General features: G+C 27.2%; 1 protein-coding gene across 2 annotated transcripts in view; it reads left to right on the plus strand.

Moving 5' to 3' along the window:
- The window catches only part of LOC126896838 (uncharacterized), a 16,000-nt gene extending 10,360 nt beyond the window's left edge, over nucleotides 1–5,640 (plus strand). Inside the window, exon 5 of one of the 2 annotated variants that reach the window (XM_050669954.1) lies at nucleotides 4,768–5,636. In XM_050669954.1, coding sequence (XP_050525911.1) covers nucleotides 4,768–4,967 — 200 coding nt within the window. In that variant the 3' untranslated portion in view covers nucleotides 4,968–5,636. Of the gene's footprint in view, nucleotides 1–4,767 lie in introns of both variants that reach the window. The other variant, XM_050669953.1, reaches the window with a different exon arrangement.
- Nucleotides 5,641–26,093: the final 20,453 nt, after the last annotated feature.

Here is a 26,093-nt window from a genome sequence, read left to right on the forward strand (position 1 = left end):
TTTTTTTTTTTTTTTAACTTTTAAGTTTGAATATTATTAAAAAAAAGTATTTACATATAAAAAAAAATAATGAAGAACAAAAAAAATTGTTTTAAATTAATACTGATTTTGATTATTAATATGTTAAAAATAAAGAAAATGACATATTTAACCTATTTTTTTAATTGTTTAAAGTTGATTGTTGTAAATGTTTATAATAAAAATAAACGGTAGCACAGTAGGGTCGAGGCACAGTATGGACGAGGTATAGATGGGACAAGTATAGATGATATCTGACAGTGATTAAAATCAATATCATAAGAAACGCTTCGATGCAATTCTGTAGATAGTGTTTCATTTAGAGAAATTGGTGGATTATTCCAAAAGCAACATCAACTCTTATTTCTTTAATTATATCCTGATTAGTAGTTCTTTGATTTTAAAATATAATATATGAATAAATACTAATTATAGTTTTTAAATTTAGTATGAAATTGNTTTAAACGGAAAAATTTTAAAAATAATAAAGAACTTATATTTTGCTTTACTTTTATGTGTATAAAAATTTAAAAGGCTGGATACAATAATTTTCAATAAAAACTGTTTGTTACTATAAATAAATGCACTGGACTACAAGGAACTTTCATCAGAAGCAAAAATATACTTTAAAAAATCAACATTTTGCGTTGTTTTCAAACCTGCAATTAGACTTTTTCTATCACTTCTAATTTTTAATATTATTACTAATTACATATAAAACAATAGATAAAAGAAAAAAAAAATTGTTTTCAAATAATTACTGAATAGATTTTTAATATGTTAAAAATTCATGATTTTTTTTACAGCCTCGCAAAAGTTCAAAAACATGAGCTTTTTTAATTTTCTCAAAAAATATTTAACTTACAAAAAAAAATTTCGTACAAAAATTGTTTAAAAGACAATTATATACAAAAAAATTATCTTATATTTTTTCATTTAAACAAATATTTTTCGAGTTACATTACATTTAATATGAGTACTAAAATTTATATTCCATTTTCTTCATTTTACGGTTACTTTATATCATGTTATACTTACATTAGACACAATGTTATAAATGCTAATGTGTGTATGTGTGAGTTTATTTATTTATTGTATCATTAAAGTGTAGTGTATATTAATATACAAGCGATAGAGTAGGTAATTGATTTGACGCTATATTATTTAAACCCAACTAAACGCTAAATTGTACATTCCGAAACAACAATCATATTATGTCAATTGCCACCGGAATTTCTGGTAATATTTTTCTTTTTCTTTGCCTTAATCCCAACTACTTGGGGTCGGCCACCCTTATCCTAAGCTTCCACTTGACACGATCTACCACTTCTTCTACGCTCACATCAGCTGTCCTCAAATCGCATTCAATAGCATCCCTCCATCTCTTTTTTGGTCTTCCTTTATCTCTTGTTCCTTCAACATTCATTTCTATAACTGTTCTTACAGCTTCTGATTCTTCTCTTCTCATAACATGACTAAACTATCTAAGTCTATTTTCGGTCATCTTATCCACGATTGACGCAACACCTATACTTCCTCTTATATGCTCGTTCCTTATCCTATCTTCTCTAGTCACTCCACTCATCCAACTAAACATTCTCATCTCTGCTACACTAATTCTCTGCTCTACTTTCTTATCAACCGCCCAACACAATTAACCATACATCATAGCATACATCACAATTTCATACTAAATTTAAAAACTATAATTAGTATTTATTCATATATTACATTTTAAAATCAAAGAACTACTAATCAGGATATAATTAAAGAAATAAGAGTTGATGTTACTTTTGGAATAATCCACCAATTTCTCTAAATGAAACACTATCTACAGATTTGCATCGAAGCGTTTCTTATGATAGTGATATTAATCACTGTCAGATATCATCTATACTTGTCCCATCTATGCCTCGACCCCACTCTGCTACCGTTTTTTTAAATCAATTTTACAATATAGAACTATATTTAAAATATGTTTTATGTTATTTTTCTCAATTACAAATTAATATTTTAAAAATTAATTCTTTTTAAGTTTTGAAGATTTTATAGATAAGTTTTAAAGAAAAAAACCCAGCACAGGGAGGTCGCGGCACTGTGGTAACGTAGCATAGTTGAATCAAGTATAATTAATATCTGACAGTGATTAAAATCACTATTAAAAAAAAGAAACGCTTCGATGCAAATCTTTAGATAGTGTTTAATTTTAAAAAATTGTTGTATTATTCCAAAAGCTATATGATGTGCTAGCTCCTTAATAATATCTTGATTAAGATAAATTATGTCGAATAAAAAAAAGATTAATAAAACATATTATTTCTCATAAAAAAATATTATATAATATATATTTTCATCATGAAGACATGAAGTCCAGAGGTCAAATTTTTTTTTTCAAATTAAAGTATATTACATTAACTTTAATTTAAGATATATATAAAAGTGTCAGACCTTCCGGAACATTTTCAAAAGTTAAGTTGAAAAAGTTAATTTTTTGTGAAAAAGTTGTCATTTTAAATCCCCCCATTTTGGGCAGATAAAGGGTCAAATTTACAAAAAAAATATACCAAATGCTAAATAAAAATATCAAACATCTATATAAAAAAAAATTACATTGATTTGTGATCTTTTGGCATATCGTTGAAAGAAATCCGTTTGGTGAGAGCTGAGAAAAAGTGGTAACAGACAAAAAAAAAAAAACACATCATAGTAAAACTAATACCTTCTCAGCTTCGCATCGAAGCTAAAATGTAAAATATAATATCAAGAATTTTTTCAAAAAAATAGCATATTTTTGCATACGGTAGTCATTTTCACCATGAAGACAAGTCCAGACGTCAAATTTTTTTTTTTTCAAACTAAAGTATATTACATTAGCTTCAATTTAAGATATATATAAAAGTGCTAGACCTTCCGGAACATTTTCAAAAGTTAAGTTGAAAAAGTAAATTTTTTGTGAAAAACTTGTCATTTTAAATTTCCTCCTGTGGGCAGATAAAGGGTCAAATTTACATAAAAAATATACCAAATGATAGATAAAGACATCGAGCATCTATAAAAAAAAATTATATTGATTCGGTCATTTTTAAAAAAATTATGGCATTTTTTAGTAAAAACAAACGAAAAAATTTCGAAAATTAGCGATTTTTAAATTTGTAATTTTTTTGGAGGTTTCCCCCATTTACGGGGAATGAGGGAATTTTTTTCAATTTTTAAGGGTAATTTCTTCGACTAGATACAATTTGTGATCTTTTGACATATCGTTGAAAGAAATCCGTTGAGTGAGAGCTGAGATAAAGTGGTAACAGACACACAAAAAAAAAAAACACATCATTATTAAACCAATACCTTCTCAGCTTCGCAACGAAGCTAAAATAGACATCAGAAATACTTATTTTAATTCAGTAATTACGTTTATACAGCATTTTTAAGTTTGTTAAATTTTGATTTTTTTTACTATTTTCCTATGGTATGAAATGTTAGTCCATATTAAGTAAAGTACGGAAGTAAACACTTATTACGTTATTAAGTAGTAGTATAATGAAAATTATAAAAAGAAAATAAAAACTCAACATATTGAGTTTTTAATTAAATAAGTTCATATATCACAAATTTAAACGTGAATAATATTGAATAAGTGCATTTATTATGAAATATCCTAACAAGGAATATTCTATAATAATATGATTACAATGATTACAATGACAGAACATGCAAATTAATAATTGTTATCACTTTTAACTAGGCTAACCATGGAACACTCGTAGTTGGCATACGATAATGTTTCTAACTTTGGATATAAAGATTAGAGATAATCATTTCTACAAAAAGCGTGTTAAACATTATTATTATCCATCGAAAAGAAATCGCGTACTGTTACAAATGAATAAGATAATATGACAGTGTTTACTTTAGTAGTTTACATAATATGGACTAACATTTGATGCCATAGGAAAATTGTATAAAAAAATCATAATTTAACAATTTTCAAAATGCTGTATAAACGTAGCTACTGAATTAAAATAAGAGTTTTTGGTATCAACATTTTTCCTTAAAACTTATCCATATAATGGCTATCTATAAATCTTAAAAAAAAATGTTAATAAAAAAATTAATTTTTAAAATATTTTTTATAATTTCGAAAAATAACATAAAAATATTTTTAATATAGTTTTATGTTGTAAAAATTGATTAAAAAGTAAAAAAAAAGTATAAAATGTTATGTAAATCATTAGTTATATGAGTTGTCAATTCGATCTGTTCCATTCTGTATAGTATAATAATTACAGATAAACGAATATAATACGACATTAAAATGTCTAATTCTACAACCTAAATTAATTTTACATTGAAGTAAGAATAATAAAACTCAATGAATTTTCGTTAATAGTTCATAAAATATATTATAGAACTGTGTTTTGTTATGTCAGTTTACTTCTATACAAATTTGGTACGGATTGATTGATACGTAAATTTAATGTTAATTTAAGTTGAAGAATTGGAAGTTTTAGTATTGCATTATATTACTTATGCTCGATTTTAATGAGTTATATAAAAGTTTGCACACATTCAAAAATAGAAGAAATGCATTATCTAAAAAACAAAATCTGATAGAGTAATTCCGAGATCATTTACGTAATTAGCAATCCCGAAACACTTAGCAATAACACTTCTGCAACTTATAACTTTTTTTTAACTAGTGTACTTTAGCGATAATTAAAACTGCTATAATAATGTTATTTTATTCAATAGAAAGATATGCTAACATTGAAATTCTTAAGGGACATGTACAAGAATTTCGGAAGATGTATAATAATGAAAAAAATAATCAACATAATTTAGAGAAATTAGATAATGAATTGGCTTTAAGTTTTTGTGTTCCAATTGTTGAAAATCAAGATTTGATTAAAAGTCTATCACAATGCGTAAAAACATTTCGTGAAAACTTGTAACAATATAGTAAATTAACTCTATGTTGTAGAATTGTGCGATGCGACCGCGATGTCTGTTATAATAGGAACCAAAAAAGTTTTAAATATTAATCATACAAATATATACTATTCCTACATTATTTTTTTCAATTCTTAAATATTTTTAACGACATATAATTAATTAATAAACTAATGTACAAAACAATTTAATTTTAGTTTATTTGATAGTTTATGCTCTTAAAATTTAACATAAAATTTTTCGCAAAAATCAACCTCTACACAGGTGATCGATTATTGGCTGGTAAGAAACTTATTTTTTCAGAAATTATTGAAAATTAATAATTTTTGTGAGTGAAAATTTATTTGGTTCAATAAAGTCAACAATAATATATGATTAAATTATTTTTTTTTTTATCTTCAGGGTGAAAAATTGAATTTTCTCAGATGGGATCCCCTATGTTGAATATGATAATACTATAGGGAAAACAAATTACAAACAATTTTATTCTTACTTTTTTTTTTATTTCATGGCTCCTTCATTCATTACAGCAATTTGATTTAAAGAGTGGATAATTATCGCGGGCATAGTACATAATGTAAACTTTATATACACCAGTATGAACTCTCTACGATAAAACAAAATTTTTTAAGGTAAAATTCGAATAGTAATAAACCCAGTGAGTAAAAATTGTTTTTCAATAAATTCTTGTAGTATCCAGTACATGATAATAAACTTGATGCATTAACAAGTATAAATTGTATTATTTTAAAGTTACTTTGGATTTTTATCCTAAATAAAAATCTTTTTTTTTTAATTCCATTCAAAAATTTGTATGTAAAAATAAAATTGTAATTACTCAACAATTAATACAAATATTACTGTAATAATAAATTACTATAAATAGAATAATCACTTTATATATATTTCGTTTGATGTATTCAACATTGAAATCAATAAACAAAAATAAATCAAATTTAAATAAGAAGGGGAATCGAGGAATAGTGAGTTGAGATATTATAGAGGGGTCTTGAGATTTGAAGTGTATAATAAAGTCTAGATTTAATTATTTAAATGACTCGATAATGATATCCGTATCTTACCTCTTTCTATTTTTGTTTATTACGTGATGTTTTATGGAATAAAAAATTTAAATAAATTTTTTCACTTAAATTTTTTCTTTTCGTACTTGTTTGAATTAATCTTGTCTTAACTTCTCAATTCAGTGATAATAATCGTTTATACGATTTTGCGTTTATTTCCATTAATTAAATTTTTGTTTACCTTATAAAATATCGTACAAAATCGTGATAAAATACACACTTCAAAAGATCCTGCTTAATGGGACCCACGTCTATTATAATTTAATATCCTTTCTTTTAAATTTTTAAACTGTTTTCATATGATATTTTATATAATAATAATATTTTCGACAAATATCCTATAGTCGATATCAATATTCTTAAAACTCACTTTGTTCTTGTCCAAATAAAATTATAAGTATTTACCTACCTATATTCAAAATATAATCAGCAAGACTATGGTGTCTTATCATTTCTTAGCGTAAAGTCTTGACTGGTGCGGATACAGTTAACCTCGATAATATATATATATTTAAATATTATTACAATACACTTCTTATATCTTAGTGGAAGGAAGATTACGAGGGGGAAACGACTAGTGATAAATATAGCTGCACCCATTTCTCCTTACCTTCAGTTTTAACTTTAAATTGTTAATAACTTCTGAAATACTGGTCCAAAAGTTGTTATCGATGAATCAATTTCTTAATTACATCATTATCTATTAAATAAACTAGTTAATTATGTAAGTTGACATTTGAAAAAATAAGTTATAAGGGATGAATCTAAAAACTAATTATTAGCTAATAAATCAAGAAATTAAATTCACGACAATTCTCGTACTGATGCTCTTTAACTATTTTGTCTGCGCCTTTTTTTTCATTCCCTTCCTTAGGTAAGTCACCTTTTGTTGGATGTCGAATTAACTCGTTATTTAGTTAATAATTTGTTATAGTTATCAATAGCTTTTTTTTTTAAATGTATTTTTAGCTTCCATGCGAAGCTGAGAAGGTATTAATTTTATTATGATGTGTTTTTTTTTTTTTTTGTGTCTGTTACCACTTTTTCTCAGCTCTCCCCAAACGGATTTCTTTCAACGTTACGTCAAAATATCACAAATCGTATCTAGTCCAAAACATTACCCTCAAAAATGGAAAAAATTTCCCTTGTAAAAAAATTACAAATTTCAAAATCGCTAATTTTCGACATTTCTTCAATTTTTTTAACTTAAAATTGCCCTAACTTTTTTAAAAATGACCGAATCAATATAATTTTTTTTTTTATAGATACCTTAGATATTTACCTATCATTTTATATATTTTTGTGAACATTTGACCCTTTAACAGCCCACAGGAAGGGTTTCAAAATGGTAACTTTTTTACAAAAAATTAACTTTTGAAAATGTTTCTGAAAGACTGACACTTTTATATATATTTTAAATTAAAGATAATGTAATATACTTTAATTTGAAAAAAAAAATTTGACCTCTGGACTTCATAGTCTTCATGGTGAAAATGACGGCCGTATTCAAAAACATGCTATTTTTGTGTTAAAATTCTGGGTTTTGTATTTTATTTTATTTTAAAATACCTGACAAGGGGAGTACAGATTTTCATAAATATTATATGATTATAATATTATAAAAAATTAATATAGCATAGAAAGTTAAACTTATTTAAATTTTTTTGTTTTTTGAAGTCGAGAAAAATAATTTTGAAATTTGAACTAGCTTAAATAGCCAATTTTTTCAGTCGATAATATCGACGTACGGTTGCCAAGTAGGTAAAATATATGTTTCACAAGCTAGGGATACAAGGTTCCAACCCGCATATATTAAGGAATTTTTTGCATTTTTTCTTAATTCTTTTTAAGTTAGTATAAATTTTTAGCTCGTTTGATTTTTATCTCATTTAGATTCAATAACTTCAATAAAGATCGAGGATCCCATCACTTTAGTCGCCCCTTGCAAGAAGAAATTTCTTATTCGTATTACAATTATTTTACTATATTTTATGTTTTAGCTGAGAAGATATTTTTTTGTGATTATCATTTATTTTCTCTGCTCTAACTTGACCAACTTTTTTCAACGATACGTCAAATGATTACAATTATTTAGTATGAAATTAAAGTATTATTTTCATACTAAATTTAATTATTATTATTATTTTTTGTAATTATCGCTCATTTTTCTGAGCTCTCAATTGACCAATTTTTCAACGATACGTCAAAGACTACATTTCGTATTTAGTTGAAGATATTACCCTAAAAAATTGAAATAAATTTTAATTTATCGATTAAACAGTTAGTTATTCCATGTTCTCCATAAAAACAATTAAAATCATTCATTTCTAAAGTTTTCAATGTATTTATTGACGAATTAAGTTTGATATGATAGGTTTCAACTACAAAATTAAATAATTTTAGTTTGTAATTTAATAATTTTTTTAACTCTATTTGTATGTGCTATTACTAGACTAAATTATTCAACATTTTTTGGTAACATGTTGTAATCTTTTTAAGAACTATGTTTTGATTGGTTCATTTAGTTAAATTAAATCATTAAAATTAATTAAATTCTGAATATTTCAATTGCAGAATCTTTTCAAACACCAAAAGTTACTAGGAAATTATTATCATTATTTCTATTTAAGTTATCTATTATGATAAAAATGCAAAAAAATATTGAGCTTTTCTAATAAATTTACAATAAATAGTAATTATAAAACTTTCTGGATTCATATTAATCTTATGATATAATTTTTTTAATTGTCATAAAATCTATTTAATGATGTCAATGTCAAACTTGCCAATTGAGCTAAAAGTTATGGTAAAATAAATTATTTTTTTTTGTTATAAACATTTACAACAATCAACTTTAAACGATTAAAAAAATAGGTTAAATATGTCATTTTCCTTATTTTTTACATATTAATAATCAAAATCAATCTTAATTTAAAACAATTTTTTTTTGTTCTTAATTATTTTTTTTATATGTAAATACTATTTTTTAATAATATTAAAACTTAGAAGTGATAGAAATTGTCTAATTGCACATTTAAAAACATTGCGAAATGTTGATTTAGAATATTATATTTTTGTTTCTTATGAAAGTTCCTTGTAGTACAGTGTATAAAACTTATAACTTTGTTAAATGTTATAACTTTGTCAAAAATTACAAAATCAGTATAATTTTTTTTTTATTTAGATGCATGTCTTTACCTATCATTTGGTTTTTTTATAAATCTAACTCTTTACCTGCCCACAAGAGGGATTCAAAATAATAACTTTTTTTTTTTAGTTAAAGTAAATCATTAAAAGTAACTCAGTCTGGATATTTCAATTGTAGAATCTTTTTAAATACCAAAAATTACTTAGAAATGATTACTATGATTTCTTTCTTAAGTATTATGATAAAGATGCAAAAAAATAATGAGTTTTAAATAATCAGTCTTAAAAATATCATAGTTTTAACTATCATAAAATTTTCTATTTAATTTCAAATTTGTCATTGAGCTGAAAGTTATGGTAACAAATTCAATTTTTTTACTATAAACTTTCACAAAACTTGTCAACAATTTTTCATCAATTTTAAAGAATCAAAAAAATAGGTTAAAAATGGACTGATAATTTAATATATTAAAAATTAAATCAGTAATAATTTGAAAACAATTTTTTTTTCTTTTATTTATTGTTTTATATGTAATTAGTAATAATATTAAAAATTAGAAGTGATAGAAAAAGTCTAATTGCAGATTTGAAAACAACGCAAAAAGTTGATTTTTTAAAGTATATTTTTGCTTCTGATGAAAGTTCCTTGTAGTCCAGTGCATTTATTTATAGTAACAAACAGTTTTTATTGAAAATTATTGTATCCAGCCTTTTAAATTTTTATACACATAAAAGTAAAGCAAAATATAAGTTCTTTATTATTTTTAAAATTTTTCCGTTTAAATTACAATATTAAATTATTGAATATCATTTCATCCTAAATTTAATAATTATAATTAGTATTTATTTATATATTATATTTTAAAATCAAAGAACAACTAATCAGGATATAATTAAAGAAATAAGAGTTGATGTTGCTTTTGGAATAATCCACCAATTTCTCTAAATGAAACACTATCTACAGAATTGCATCGAAGCGTTTCTTATGATATTGATTTTAATCACTGTCAGATATCATCTATACTTGTCCCACCTATGCCTCGTCTACACTGTGCTACCGTTTTTTGTGTTTGTCGCTCATTTTTTTTGACCAATTTTTTCAATGATATTTCAAATGATTACAATTTGTATCTAGTTGAAGATAGTACCGTCAATAATTGATAAAATGCCCACTTTATCGATTAAAAAGTTACTTAGCTCACATCTCAATATAGACAATTACAATCATTAACACGTTGATAGACAGTTAATGACATGGTATTTTACAAACACTTACTTTAAAATAAGATGAGATGCATGGAGTCAGAACAACTTCCTCCTTCATAAAAAATCATTGAAAATATTACTGCTATATCAGTAATGACATTTTTAAAATAGTTTTTATACCACTGTCATAACAGTAATATATGATTTTGTCCATCAACGTGTTAATGTCTAATGTTGTTAAAGTGTATATTTTCGAATTATGTATGATATGACAGTATGTGCCAACTATAAAATAAATAATTTTACTTTGTTTTTATTAATTTCTTGACTATGGTATATTAACAATCTATAATATTCAAAATTATTTGGTAAAATGTTACTGTTTAAATGATTTTTGGTTACTTTATTTTATAATTGATTTTTATAATTATAATCAATTTTTATAATACGCACAACTGATTAGATTTGTTTAACATTTTTTTAGTTAAAGCATATCATTAAAATTAATTAAGTTTTGAATATTTCAATTTTAGATTAACCAAGAATTATATAGAAATGATTACTATGATTTTTATTGAAGTTATTTATTATGATAAAAATGCAAAAGAAAATAGTGATTTTAATGAAATATTGAGTTTTTCTCGTAAAAATACTGTCAGTAGTAATTATAAAATTTCCAGACTGCATACTAATCTTAACAACACCATTTTTTTTTTTTTTGCAATCGTAAACTTATAGTAAGAACACTTATTTCATTACTGAATGATGCTAAATAATGTAAGTAACAAAGCCAAAGATAATACAAAAGTCAAAGTTTAAATTTGAAAATAAATTTATTTGAAATAATTTTTAACGTATCCTAGAGTTACACATTATTAAAAAAATTGTTTTTGAGCCATTTTAGTTAAAAATGGAAAGTTGGGTCTGAAAGTTTTAATTGATTGATACGATGAGTAAATTTTTCAATCTATCCAACGAATTAATATTAACTTATTAATAAATTATTTTTTTCATATAAAACTCTAAACTCATTTATAGAATTAATTACTAAAAAAACGGTAGCACAGTGGGGTTGTATTCAAGTGGTTACGCAGCAGTAAGGATAAGTATAGATAGGTGTCGGTGAGTTGATTTCCAAGACTTATTTTATGTATTAATTGATTCCCCAGGTCAAATTAGAAGATGTACGAGTTAATTTCCAATACACATATGAATTCATTCCTAAACTTTAGCCTATTGTAACGATATGAATTTATAATTTTTCATACTTCAGCCTATTAACGTTATCCAGGAGATACCACGAGGAGGTTGGCTGTTAAGTCTCCCAAAAAATTTTTTTAGCTTCGATATGAAGCAGAGAAAGTATTTTACTTTTTTATTGTCTTGAAATAAAAATATTTAAGTTGAATTAATATAAAATAAAAAATTTAGTCAATTATCATCAACATAATTACTAAGATTAAGGTAAAAATTTAAAACGTTTTATGGAAACAAAATTTATATCCATCTATCAAAATTAAAGGTTTAGATTTTTCACTTAAAATAAACTATATTAATAAATAGCATCATAATGTTAAAAAAAAAAATATACCAAATGAAAGGTAATAATATCATGCATCTATATAAAAAGGAATTATATTGATCCATACATCTTTCTAAAAGTTATAGCAATTTTAAGTAAAAAAAACCCAACCCAGCACAGGGGGGTCGCGGCACAGTGGTGTCGTGGTATAGTTAGATCAAGTATAATCTGACAGTGATTAAAATCACTATCAAAAAAAACGCTTCGATGCAAATCTTTAGATAGTGTTAAATTTTAAAAAAATTGGTGTTTTATTCCAAAAGCTACATGATCTGCTGGTTCCTTATTAATATCTCGATTAAGATAAAGTATGTCGAACGAAATAGGGATTATTAAAAAATATTATTTCTCAGAAAAAAATTGTGTGGATCCATACACTTTTCAATAAGTTATAGCATTATAAAATTAAATATAATATAAATAATAAAATCGAGAATTTTCACACGAAAGTAGCATTCGGTAGCGATTTTCGCCGTGAAGACAAGTCCAGAGGTCAAATTTTTTTTTTCAAACTAAAGTATATTACATTAGCTTTAATTTAAGATATATATAAAAGTGCCAGACCTTCCGGAACATTTTCAAAAGTTAAGTTGAAAAAGTAAATTTTTCGTAAAAAAGTTACCATTTTCAAACCCTTCTTGTGGGCTGTTAAAAGGTCAAATGTTCACAAAAATATATAAAATGATAGGTAAATATCTATAAAAATAAAAATTATATTGATTCGGTCATTTTAAAAAAAGTTACTGCAATTTTAATTAAAAAAAAATGAAAAAATATCGAAAATTAGCAATTTTTAAATTTGTAATTTTTTGGGGGATTTTCCCCGTTTATGGGGAACGAGGGAATTTTTTTCAATTTTTGAGGGTAATGTCTTTGACTAGATACGATTTGTGATCTTTTGACATATTGTTCATCAAAATCGGTCCAGCGAGAGCTGAGATTGAGCGTTCACAGACACAAAAAAAAAAATAAAAAAATNTTTGTGATCTTTTGACATATTGTTCATCAAAATCGGTCCAGTGAGAGCTAAGATTGAGCGTTCACAGACACAAAAAAAAAAAAAATTAAAATTAAAAAAACACATCATAGTAAAATTAATACCTTCTCAGCTTCGTATCGAAGCTAAAAACTATTTTTTTTATGGAGACGTCGATTTTCTGTTAATTAAAAATAACATTTTTATAATAAATAGTTTTACTTAATTATTAGTCTTGTCACACAATATGCAATAGAAATCAAAATGTTTTTAATCATTTAGTCTATACTCATCAGCTATACAATCAGTTACCACACGACGATAACATGTAGTGCATGACACCCATTCAATTCTGCTGTGAAGTTCTATAGACTTTTGGCAATATAAACATATGTTTGCCATGTCACCTGAATTTTCCAGCAATAAACTTTTTAATTCGTTTCTATAATTATTATATATATATAATATATATTATAATAATTGAACTTCTTGTTGAAATGTGACTTATTTATTATTGTGATAGCGTAGTATATTATATAAACTCCACAGTTATAAGCATCAACTTGTTTTGGTATGTTTTTGGCCTTACATTGAACCAATGATACTTGAGGAATTAGTTTTTTAACATAAGTACAATGTTTTTTAACCCTCTATATAATTTTTGAAACTTTTGCTGATTGAATTTTGGATCCTTTAGTAGGATTCATTGGGTCTATTATGAAACACTCTTTAAGTTCGAAATTAATTACTGCAATAATCCAATGATTCATTTTTGATAATTCTACATGCCATGGCATAATGAGAGAACTATTGTTTTCGAGGTTATACCTATTTTTCTGTTCTTGATTTTTTTTCGTAATACTTAAAATTTCTGTTACTTCGTTACAGTATAAAACTTTAAAAACTGTTTGTTTATTCGTAGAGTGTATGGCCAAACAAATATCAATTACAAAGTTGCTTAGCCAACATTCTCCATAAAGACTATTAAAATCATTAATGTCTAATGTTTTTAAAGTATATATTGTCGAATTAGGTATGATATGATAATAGGTACCAACTATAAAATTAAATAATTTTACTTTTTTATTTATTAATTTCTTGACTCTATTTGTGTGGTCAACTACCTGTCTATAGTATTCCAAATCTTTTGGTAGCATGTTACTGTATAAATTATTTCTTAAAATATTATTTTGGGTTTCATTTGATTTTAACAATGGATTTTTACAATCAATTTTTATATTGAACTCAATTGATGAAATTTGTTTTACATCTTTTTGATTAGATTGTTTTGAAATTAAATTTGTATAACTTTTTATATTTATCTGTCCATTGCCATCAGTCATACTCAATGACCGACTAAAAAAATCTTCCATTGTTTCTATTTTTTCAGGCACCATAAGAGCGTCGTCGTCTTCTTCATACATAACAGATTGCAATACATTGTCCGTATAATCCAACATTATACTAGGTTCATTTTCTTTTGATGGATTTGTTAATATATTGACAGATGAATTATCTTTTTTTTAAATAATTAAGTACGCCTCTTTTCCATTACTTGGCCATCTATTTTTAGATACATTTTTATCATTACAACTAACCCATAAATTCTACACAATCTTGTTGCTCATTTCTACTAAAAATCGTATTGTTTAAAGTGTTATCAACATATTTTATTTTTCAAACGTATCAGTCACTTTATTAGCTTCATACCCAATAAGCTGTTGTTTTAATTTTTCTCCAACTTGACCTTTATGAATCGCACTTACTAACTTATCACAATGATATAAAGCTTGAATAACAGAGTTTGCAAAACATGATACATTATCTATATTTTCAAAGCCAATGATTTTTGGAGAAATCTATATTTTACTTATATTTATTTTATTTTTCATAATTTTTTTTTTTTGCAATTGATACATCTGAATGATCATTGTCATCGGTAATACTCATTGAAAGATTAAAAATAATTTTCATAGTTTCCATATCTTCAGATTCAATAAGAACGTTATCATCTTTACCATGTACAACTGTTTCCAATGCATTTTCAATGTGTTTATTTAAATCCTCTGAGGATTGTAGTTTTTCTTTCAATGGCGGTATGGAGTAGTTAACAATCCTTTCCTGGTTGTTTGATCGAGAAGGAGATTTTGTTCCTTTGTCCACTAAAATCAAAGGTCTATGGTCACTAACCAGATTTTCATAAACAATTACATTAAAATTAGTATTGGTTATAACATTGTCAATACAAGTACTATAGTCTGTTGTAATTTCATTGACAAGTATTTTATACTTCATCTCTTCTATAGTTTTATTAAGAAAATTGGGGATTTTATAGAAATTTATATTGAAATTCCCAATTATAATGATGTTTTCTTCATTAATACCAATGATATTTTTTAAGCATTCACACATTTTGTTTGTAGGAAATTTAGGCGAAACATATAATCCGACATATGTGTAATTATGAAGGATAACACAAATAATTGCCATGTGTTCTTTGTTATGAGTAATAACTGAGTGTTCACTTGACTTGAGTATATGACGTATATTATTATTTATGTAACATATTGAACCACTTTTGTTATTGTCATGAACTTTATTGATCCTACATGCCTCTGTGGATCCTTAAATATTATAAAAATCAGAATCTGTAGTTTCAGTTTCTTGGAAAAATAGTAAATTTTATTTTAATAATATTTGTTATAATAATATTATTATAATAACATTTAGGTAATTGTGTTCGAGTAAATTTCCGGTTCTCTGAGTTACCAATTTGAAATTCTAAGTGTGTAATTTCAATAGGCGTTCAGTGAGACCAGTCATCAGATACATCTCCTTGAGGAGATAACTTTCCTTTAACTTTTTGTCTGGTAATTAAACCAATTTCTGGTTCGTCAAATTTGGTCCATACTCTATGTGCAACTTCTTCACCATTAGCAGTTACTGTTCGGTTAATTTGCATCAATTCACCAATTGCGCCATTGACAATACCATCTTCTGTACAGATATTTGTAACAACCATGTATTTTGCTGTTAATTTTAGTAGTAGTGTTTTAGGTAATCCCATTGTTTTTTGTCTTGGAAGATTCTTTGCTGCAGTGATGTCAACTTTTCTACCTGTTGTATCTATTGCTTCAGATACAAAACTAGTAGTATTTTAACTACTCAATACTCTTCTATTCATATCATCTACCTCTTTATATGTGGCCCATAGATGCATAACGCCCGGTTGAAAACTAATATCTAACAGTTTTGTAAGATTCATAAAAAAATCGATATCTTTCTGAGTCCATTCTCCTCTTGCTAATTTAGCTAATACTACAGAAAATTCTTTATCATCTTTCTGCCTCATATTTTCAGTCAACTCATAAAACTGAAAAGTTTCCCATATCGCTTTCGTCGCTATTAATTCTATCGAAGTTGGATATTTACAGTGGTGTGAATAAAACTGGTGGTAATTGATAAAAGTCACCAAAAACAATCACATCTATATCACCAAATAGTTTGTCAATACGTAGAATATGTCTAAGTCGTTGATTAATGTAACCAAGAGTCTTTAAGCCAACCATAGAAATTTCATCAATTATGAGTAGTTTGACATTAGCCAGTTGACACCGTAAATTATTTGATATGTCAGCACCAAGTTTTGGTAATATCCCAGAAAATTGATTAATTTGTAATTTTAATTCAGCATGAAGTGTTAAACCTCTTATATCGTATGCTGCTTTGCCTGTAGGTGCTGTGAGTAACACAGGAGTAAGTGACAAATCATCTATATCTGGCCTGACATTAGCTATTCTAATTGTTGATTGAGCTAAAGTCCGTATAAGTACAGATTTACCAGCCCCAGCTGGGCCAGGTACATAACATAAAATACTAGGTGAACCTGATCCCCATATTTGCTTTCTAAGTACATTAATAACATGATAAAGAATCATACGTTGACCTTCATTCATACATTTCACTAGGTTTATAAATTGTTCGTTATTAATTTTATGTACGTTAAACATTCCATTGATTTCATTATCTGAATTACCAGCATCGTCATTGTCTTTAAAATCTCCTACATCCAACATTATCTTATCATGTGGGACCCAATCATCCGGTAAATGAGTCTCATTAATATCTTGTTGCTTTTCAAGAGTTAAATTTTCATAATAAAGTGGTCTACACAAATAATATTCTATTAGGCCATCACAAAATATGTCAGCAGATTCAGGATTAATTAGACCCTTAAGAGCAATAGGTTTAACCATGCGAGTTATTTTATCCGAATGACTTGTATTAATAAATACGTGGCCAGTAGATGTACATGATTGTTTAATTCCTAAAAAAGTGTAGACCGCTTCTTGAGCAGATATTTCTTGACTACCAGAAAATGAAGACGCAATTTTCCATAACTGTGTTTTCACAGACATGTCTGATGATGATTTTAAACTTTCTACTATGTCTTTCATAAGCTTAGATATACCTCTTTGACTTTTCCCTATGTATTCAATGACATATTTGACACAAGAAAATGTATCTAAAATGAACTGAATGGTCATATTGGACTCCCATAAGGGAAGTAAAATTTCATTAAACCCAGATAACATACGATGTTCCATATCTCTTTTTAAAAATACCATGGGTCGTTTAATCCTAACCCTAATAATAGATTTATATTCATTGTAGGATGTTATTTGTAAATTATGCAACATTTCTTCTATAGTTTGGTTTTCTGTAGATTTATAATTCCTTAGGTATTGCATTAAAACTTTGTATTTATGTAACCGTTCTTTATAGTTTGAACTGGTTTCCGGCGTTAGTGGTGTTAATATACAAGTTTCTTTCATTGGAGGATAAGGTATATTAAATCGACAATTGTTAGTCTCTTTGTCTTTTGCACTACGATAACAAGTATGTGTATGACGGTGAGTNGTCATTTGCACTACGATAACAAGTATGACGGTGAGTTTGTTTTGATCTGCTATATGCATTCGCAGGGCTACCTTCGGAAAGCATGCATTGTATATACTTATTTATAAGGGTCACACAGGCGTCAAATGTTTTCGGCTTGGCAGGGTCAAATTGAGGTGCGTTCACAAGCCATAAAATCATGTGAACATGTGGACTACCACGATGCTGATATTCAACACGATAGAAATAATGGTAAACTGGGTGTTCATTAAAAATTCCATTTTTATTTCTTATCAATTTAAATAAAGCTCTAAATCTTTGATCAAAATATGTAGCACAAACAACAGGATCTTCTCTGATTAAATTTGATTTTTCTGCAATTGGTAAATTTAAAGCGTCTTCGTCAGATATTTCAATTTTGTGACGTAATTTATACAATATTTTCAATAAATCACTCCATGTTGACTCACTTGGGCTAATTGTTAAAAATATTGTAGGGTGACCTAATTGTCTTACCATCGCAAAAGTATTTTCCTTACAGTGGCTAAATGTGATGGTGAATTCTGTACATTGTGTAATAAACGGTAGCCTTGATCATCATCAATCATTTTCGTTAGATTTTCAGAATTTGCAACGTCACTAGCTGTTACATTTTCTTTTTTATTTTTTCGCATAATTATTTGTACATTATTTGAAATTTGTTTGTGTACAAAAACTTTACATTTGAAAAATAAATTTGGCGTATCTGCTGCAAAACGCCTATCTGTATTCAAAAGTTCTGATCTAATTACCTTGGAGTAATTTTTTAATGGATCTTTAAGTTTTCTAGGATGGCCACCAAACAAATTAGGAAACGCCTTTTCTTCGGCGTGGTCATCAATTAGGATGGATAAGGGTCTCATACGTTCACCCGGATTAAAAGACACATAGTCACCATTTTTAACCATAGTGTCTATAGTTCCTGGGTTGACTAGTTCATCATTGTCACTCTTATCGGACTCTTCACTAACTAATAAATCTATCTCCTCTATCATTGTTTGAATATAATTTGTTACATGGCTATACTATTCTTCGTCAATTTCTACACCTTTGTACAATGGTTGATCTCTAAAATCTATCAAAGCCCTCACAACTAACATAGTGCGAACATTTTGGTATAAATATTGTAGCTTAAAACAAGATTTTCTTTTTAATTTGACTTTCATAATTTTAATAGTAGCCAAATTTTCTGCTTCTCGTGGTAGAATATTGGTTGTTTTTGTCAAGTGAATTGGTACATTTACTACACTACCTTGAATTTTCAATTGACCTTCTGAAGACATTTGAATACTTTCATAAACGGTAATCGCAGGATACCATTTGGCTTTCTATTTGGTTAAGCTGTTTAACTGATTGTGGAATATGATTTAATTGAAAACCATTTCAAACATACAATGGTGGAATTTTTAATTTTAGCTTCGATGCGAAGCTGAGAAGGTATTCATTTTACCATGATGTTTATTATTATTTTTTTTTTTTGTGTCTGTCACTACATTTTCTCAGCTCTCACTGGACCGATTTCTTTCAACAATACGTCAAAAGATCACAAATTGTATCTAGTTGAAGACATTATCCTTAAAAATTGAAAAAAATTCTCTCGTTCCCCGCAAATGGGGGAAATCTTCAAAAAAATTACAAATTTAAAAATCGGTAAATTTTGTCATTTTTTTCAATTTTTTTTCTTAAAACTTCCATAACTTTTTTAAAAATGACCGAATCGATATATATACATTTTTTTGAATTCAAAATTTGAAACATTGTATAAAACATAGAACTTTTTTAACTGAACTTATGAAAATGTTCCGGAAATACTGCGTCCTTTAAACATATATAAAATCAAAGCTTGTCATGTACTATAAAATTTAAAAAAAAAAATTTGTCCCTTTCATTTGATATCATTTTTTTTGAAAATAAACACATACTCTGCTCACAGGAGGGATTTAATATAACAACATTTTTACAAAAACTAACTTTTTCTACTTAACTTTTGAAAATGTTCCGGAAATGCTGCGTCCTTTAAACATATGTCAAATTAAAGCTTGTCATGTACTATAAAATTAAAAAAAAAAAATTTGTCCCGACACCTTATCTTCTATGTGCAAATCGCTATCGTATTTAAAAATATGCTATTTTTGTATTAAAATTCTGGGTTTTGTATTTTGTTTTATTTTAAAATATTTTATTAGGGGAATACATTGACTTTCATGATTATTATATAATTTAATTGACATAGAATAAAGTTCATAAGACATAAGAAATTAAACTTATTAAATTTTTTTACTTTTTTAAAGTCGAAAAAGTAATTTTTAAATTTGAGTTAGCTTAAATAGCCAATTTTATCAAGCGGCGAAAGCAACGAACAGTTGCCGAGTCGGTAACACTTGTGTTTTTCATGCTTACGGTACGAGGTTCAAATCCGTCTATGGTTATTAATATTTTGCATTTTTCTTGAGTTAGAATAAAATTTTGAAATCATTTGATATTTATCTCATTTAGATTCAATTAATCAATAAATATAAAGGATCTTATCACTATAGTCTCCCCTCGTGAGAAGAAATTTATATTCATGTTAATATTATTTTACAATGCGGTTCTTTTTATGACTACGATTTATTTTGCCAACCCTCACTAGACCTTCTATTTCAACAATACGTCAAAAGATTACAATTCGTATTTAGTTTGAGTTATTGATCTTAAAAATCGAAAAAATATTCCTTATTCAAATAAAAAGTAGCTTAACCTACTTTTTCCATACAAACAATTAAAATCATTAACTTCTAATATTCTTAAAGTATTTATTGTCGAATTAGATTTGATATGATAAAAGTATTCAACTACAAAAGTAAATAATTTTACTTTGTAATTTATTCATTTTTTAACTCTATTTGTGTGTGCTACTACCAGTCTATAATATTCCAAATTTTTTTGTATCATGTTGCTATATAAATTATAAATTAAAAAAAAAAAATGATTTTTAGTTTCACCTGAATTTAACGATGCTTTTTTACAATTATAATTATATTTTATACTACGCTCAATTGAGTAAATCTTTTTAACTACTTTGTTTTGATTGGATCATTTAATTAAAGTAAATTATTAAAATTCATTAAGTTCTGAATATTTCAATTGCAGAATCTTTTTAAACACCAAAAGTTATTAGGAAATGATTACTATTCTTTCTATTTCAGTTATCTATTATGATAAAAATGCAAAAAAATGATATATAAATTATAAATTAAAAAAGAAAATGATTTTTAGTTTCACCTGAATTTAACGATAGATTTTTACAATTATAATCAAATTTTATAATACGCTCAATTGAGTAAATTTTTTTAACAATTTTTTTTTTATTGGTTTTTTAGATATATAATCATTAAAATTAATTAAATTCTGAATATTTCCATTGTAGAATCTTTTTAAACGCCAAAAGTTAATTAGAAATGATTACTGTGATTTTTATTTAAGTGATCTATTACGATAAAAATGTAAAAAATCTAACTTTTCTGATAAATGTACTGTAAATAGTAATTATAAAATTCCCTGATTGCATATTAATCTTAACAATTTAATTTTTTTTTCTTTTTTTTAAAATTAAACACTGTCTACAGATTTGCATCGAAGCGTTTCTTATGATAGTGATTTTAATCAATGTCAGATATCATCTATACTCGTCCTATCTATGACTCGTCCATACTATGCCGCGACCCCACTGTCCTACCGTTTTTTTTTTAATGACCTTAACAACTTGTGCATACTAGTACACTTTTATTTACAGCTATCATTGTAATCAATGTTAATACTAAGTTGTGTTAATAATTTTTTTGGAGTTTTGATTATGCTACTTGGTAATCTTAAATGGCTACTAGAAACACAAGTTTCAGACAAACCTTGCATTTTTTAGCTTCGATGCGAAGCTGAGAAGGTATTAGTTTTACTAAGATGTGTTTTATTTTTTTTTTTGTGTCTGTTACCACTTTTTCTCAGCTCTCACCGAACCAATTTCTTTCAATGATACGTCAAAAGATCACAAATCGTATCTAGTCGAAGACATTACCCTTAAAAATTGAAAAAATNAAGACATTACCCTTAAAATTGAAAAGTTCCCTCGTTCCCCGTAAATGGGGGAAACCTCCAAAAAAATTACAAATTTAAAAATCGCTTATTTTCGAAATTTTTTCAATTTTTTTTACTTAAAAGTGCCGTAATTTTTTTAAAAATGACCAAATCAAATTTTTTTTTAGATGCTCGATGTTTTTCATTTGGTATATTTTTTAGGTAAATTTGACCCTTTATCAGCCCACAGGAGGGAATTTAAAATGACAACTTTTTCACAAAAAATTAACTTTTTCAACTTAACTTTTAAATGTAGCCAACAAAGTAATTAGACAACAGAAACACTCAATGGAAAAAAAAGTTTTAGAAGATATCGAATTATATAAGAAAGAACCGAGACTGTTTTTCAAGAAGTGTAGGTCGGTTAAGGAAGGATTTAAAGCACGTATTAATTTCATCACAGACAAAAGTGGTAATATAATTTCAGAACCTAGTGAGATTGTAATCAAATTTCAAGAATTTTTCGAAGAACTCCTAAATAACAAAAATAACCGCATCGGAAGTAACAATAATGAAAAGTACGAAAAATTAGTGTATCATACAGCAGAACCTGAACTTCTAGCACCAAGTATCGAGGAGATTGAAATAATCATTAAATCACTAAAGAATAATAAATCTCCAGGGGATGATAACATAAATTCTGAACTACTAAAAATTGCAGGAAAAGATGTACTAATTAACCTACACCAAATTATAACGAATATATGGAACACCGAACAAATAGAGCAAGAATGGTCGTCATCAATTATTTGCCCAATTTTTAAGAAAGGGGACCCAACAAAAGTTGATAATTATCGAGGTATTTCGTTATTAGACACTGCGTATAAGGTGCTCTCAATAGCTATCTTACGAAGGATAGAAGCATTCGCTTTTGACATAGTAGGAAAATATCAATGCGGCTTCACAAAAGGAAGATCCACCAGTGACCATATCTTTACGCTCAGACAAACAATGGAAAAGTATTATGAGTTTGACAAAGACTTGCACATGATATTTATAGATTTTAAACAAGCGTACGATAGCATCGACAGAGAACAACTATGGATAGCATTACAGAATTTTGGGTTGCCCAAAAAACTTGTAAATCTAGTTAAAAGCTGCAATTCTAATGCTACATGCAAAGTGCGTTTCTTGGGAAGGGAGTCAGGGGACTTCGAAGTCAAGTCTGGTTTAAGACAAGGGGATGCGCTATCCCCGATTCTATTCAATATAGCATTGGAAAGAATAGTGAGAGATATGAATGAAACCCGAGAAATGGATTTAAATGGTAAGGGAACATTGCTAGCATATGCTGACGACATTGTCATTCTTGGAGACTCTCAAGTCGAAGTAGAAGAAAGTACAAATAAATTAATTAAGTCTAGTAAAAGAATGGGCCTCAATATAAATGAGAGCAAGACAAAATATATGATCATGAGCAGGCGTCCAAGAATTTTACAGAATCTCTCCGTAGATGAATATACATTTGAGCAAGTAGAAGACTTTAAATACTTGGGGGTTAATTTGAATAATAGGAATGATATGCATAACGAAATAAGGTTGAGGCTGAATGCGGCAAATCGAGGATATTATGCAATGAGCAAAATATTCAGTTCTAAACTTCTCTCCAGAGAAACTAAGAGAAAGCTATATATTTCCTACTTACGGCCCATAGTAATGTATGGTTGTGAAACGTGGTCAACAACTAAAGGGGACGAGACAAAGCTACTAACATTTGAGCGAAAGGTTCTTAGAAGAATATATGGTCCCATATATAATACGGAAACAGGTCAATATGAAAGGAGAACTAATGCAGACATTGAAAGAATCTTTAACGGACCAAATATCCAAAAATATCTTGTATCAAAAAGATTGGAATGGGCCGGACACATATGGCGAGATAAGGACAGTCTAATGAGACAAGTTTTGGTATCTAAACTAAATAAAACACGCCCCAGAGGAAGACCACGTCAGCGTTGGCTGGATCGGATAAAGAAAGATTTAGTTCAAGTAGATGAAACGGCAAGAATTGAGGATGCAGACAATAGAGACCGATGGAGGGGTTTGGTAGAAGCAGCGAAAGGCCTTAATGGCCTGTAATAGCTAAAAAAAAAAAAAAAAAAAAAAAAAAAAATAGATGCTTGATGTCTTTACTTATCATTTGGTATATTTTTTTGGTAAATTTGAACCTTTATCTGCCCACAGATTTGACCACTGGACTTCATGTCTTCATGGTGAAAACGGCTACCAAATGCTATTTTTGTGTGAAAATTCTCGATTTTATTTTTTACATTTTTAACTTCATAATGCTATAACTTATTGAAATGTGTATGGATCAACACAATTTTTTTATAAGAAATAGTATTTTTTAATAATCTCTTTTTCATTCGACATACTTTATCTTAATCAGGATATTAATAAGGAACTAGCAGATAATGTAGCTTTTGGAATAATACACCAATTTTTTAAAATTAAACACTATCTAAAGATTTGCATCGAAGCGTTTTTTTTTGATAGTGATTTTAATCACTGTCAGATTTCATTATACTTGATCCATCTATGCCACGTCACCACTGTGCCGGGTTTTTTAAATTATATTCTGACAGTAAAGTTACCCACTTTTGCCGTTTCGTGTTTAATTTTTCCTTTTCACGCAACTTGTATGAAGATACATTATTGTTTGAGCCTGATAAAAGAGTTATCAATTTAGTATATGTTGACCTCTTGTTGGTAATACTGGATATGGTGCAATACCCACTTGTACCGTTGTTATCAGCTGCTGTTGCTGTTGTCAGTACAATTTAACGTTTCTGTGGTTTTTAAATATGTGAGTGCTCTCTCTAACCTGCAAGCTCATGCATTGTTTTAACGTGTTCTACGTACTTCTACACACCGTAGATGGTTATTATGTAAGCTCATACAGTGCTCTGTTCATAATTGTGCTCTCAAATAAAACCTACATTGTTGCTATGAACAATGTAGACACTATTCTACAGTTTTAAAGTACTGCTGTCCTATGCAGAGGATTAAATGAAATGGAGAATATCAGCTCAAATAACCAAGTCAATGTACAGCTCATGTGATTCATGAAGGAGGCAGATCAGCTATAGCATCAATCAATACCCAAACACCAGGGAGAGTATTTGTTGTATCCCTTAACTCATAAGGCCACAACATCATTGAAATATATAAACTAATCATTTAAAGGTTATGTACTTTATTTTAGGTTAAGTATTATCGCTCCACATGATCCTTATAAGCTATTGACGCCAACCATTAATTTAGGAGTGTCCTGGCGCAACAATTATAAAAACGTTTTCTACGATTTGACCCTATGCTGCTATTTGAAGAAGCTCTTCTTTTCAGCATTCGAATTTGATTTGCTCTTTGATAGGCCCTTCTCATATCAGGATTTTCTAATTTATTTTTCATGTTAATTTTAGCAGCTTCTATATTAGCTTTTTTTATAGCTGGGTCATTCAAACGTTTCTTCATGCTAACCTTAGCAGCTTCTATATTAGCTTTTTTCATAGCTGAAACATTTAAACGTTTCTTCATGCTGACCTTAGCTGCTTCTATATTAGCTTTTTTTGTAGCTGTATCATTCAAACGCCTGATCATACTTAAACGACCTGCTTTTCTATTAGCTTCTTTAATATCGTTATCGTTATCGTATTTTTCTCATATTTTTTAAATTAACTGCATTATCTAATTTTCTTTTATTATAATCTAATCGTGCTCTTTTTTCAGCAACTTTCTCATTATTTCGTTCTTTAATTCGAAAATCTTTATTTTTTCTTATAATATTTATGTAATCGTGTCTTTTTTTAATAGATTTTGCAGTTATACCCATTTTGACCCTTCTACTTGATTTTTTTTTCTGATTTCAACTGTGTTAAATTTATTATCATCATTATATTCTCTGTTTACTAAGTCTACATCATCAATATCATAACTGTTAATGATATCATCAGTAGAAACACAGTTAGCAAATTCCGGATCTTTTAAGTGAAAATTATTTTCAATAGTAGTTTCAACATTTTCATGCGATTCTGAGTTTTGTACTAATATTCTAGCACAATCATTTTTATACCTATTGATAGTT

Source organism: Daktulosphaira vitifoliae, unplaced genomic scaffold (assembly GCF_025091365.1).
Source record: "Daktulosphaira vitifoliae isolate Bord-2020 unplaced genomic scaffold, ASM2509136v1 Scaffold_1, whole genome shotgun sequence".
Taxonomy (NCBI): Eukaryota; Metazoa; Arthropoda; class Insecta; order Hemiptera; family Phylloxeridae; genus Daktulosphaira; species Daktulosphaira vitifoliae.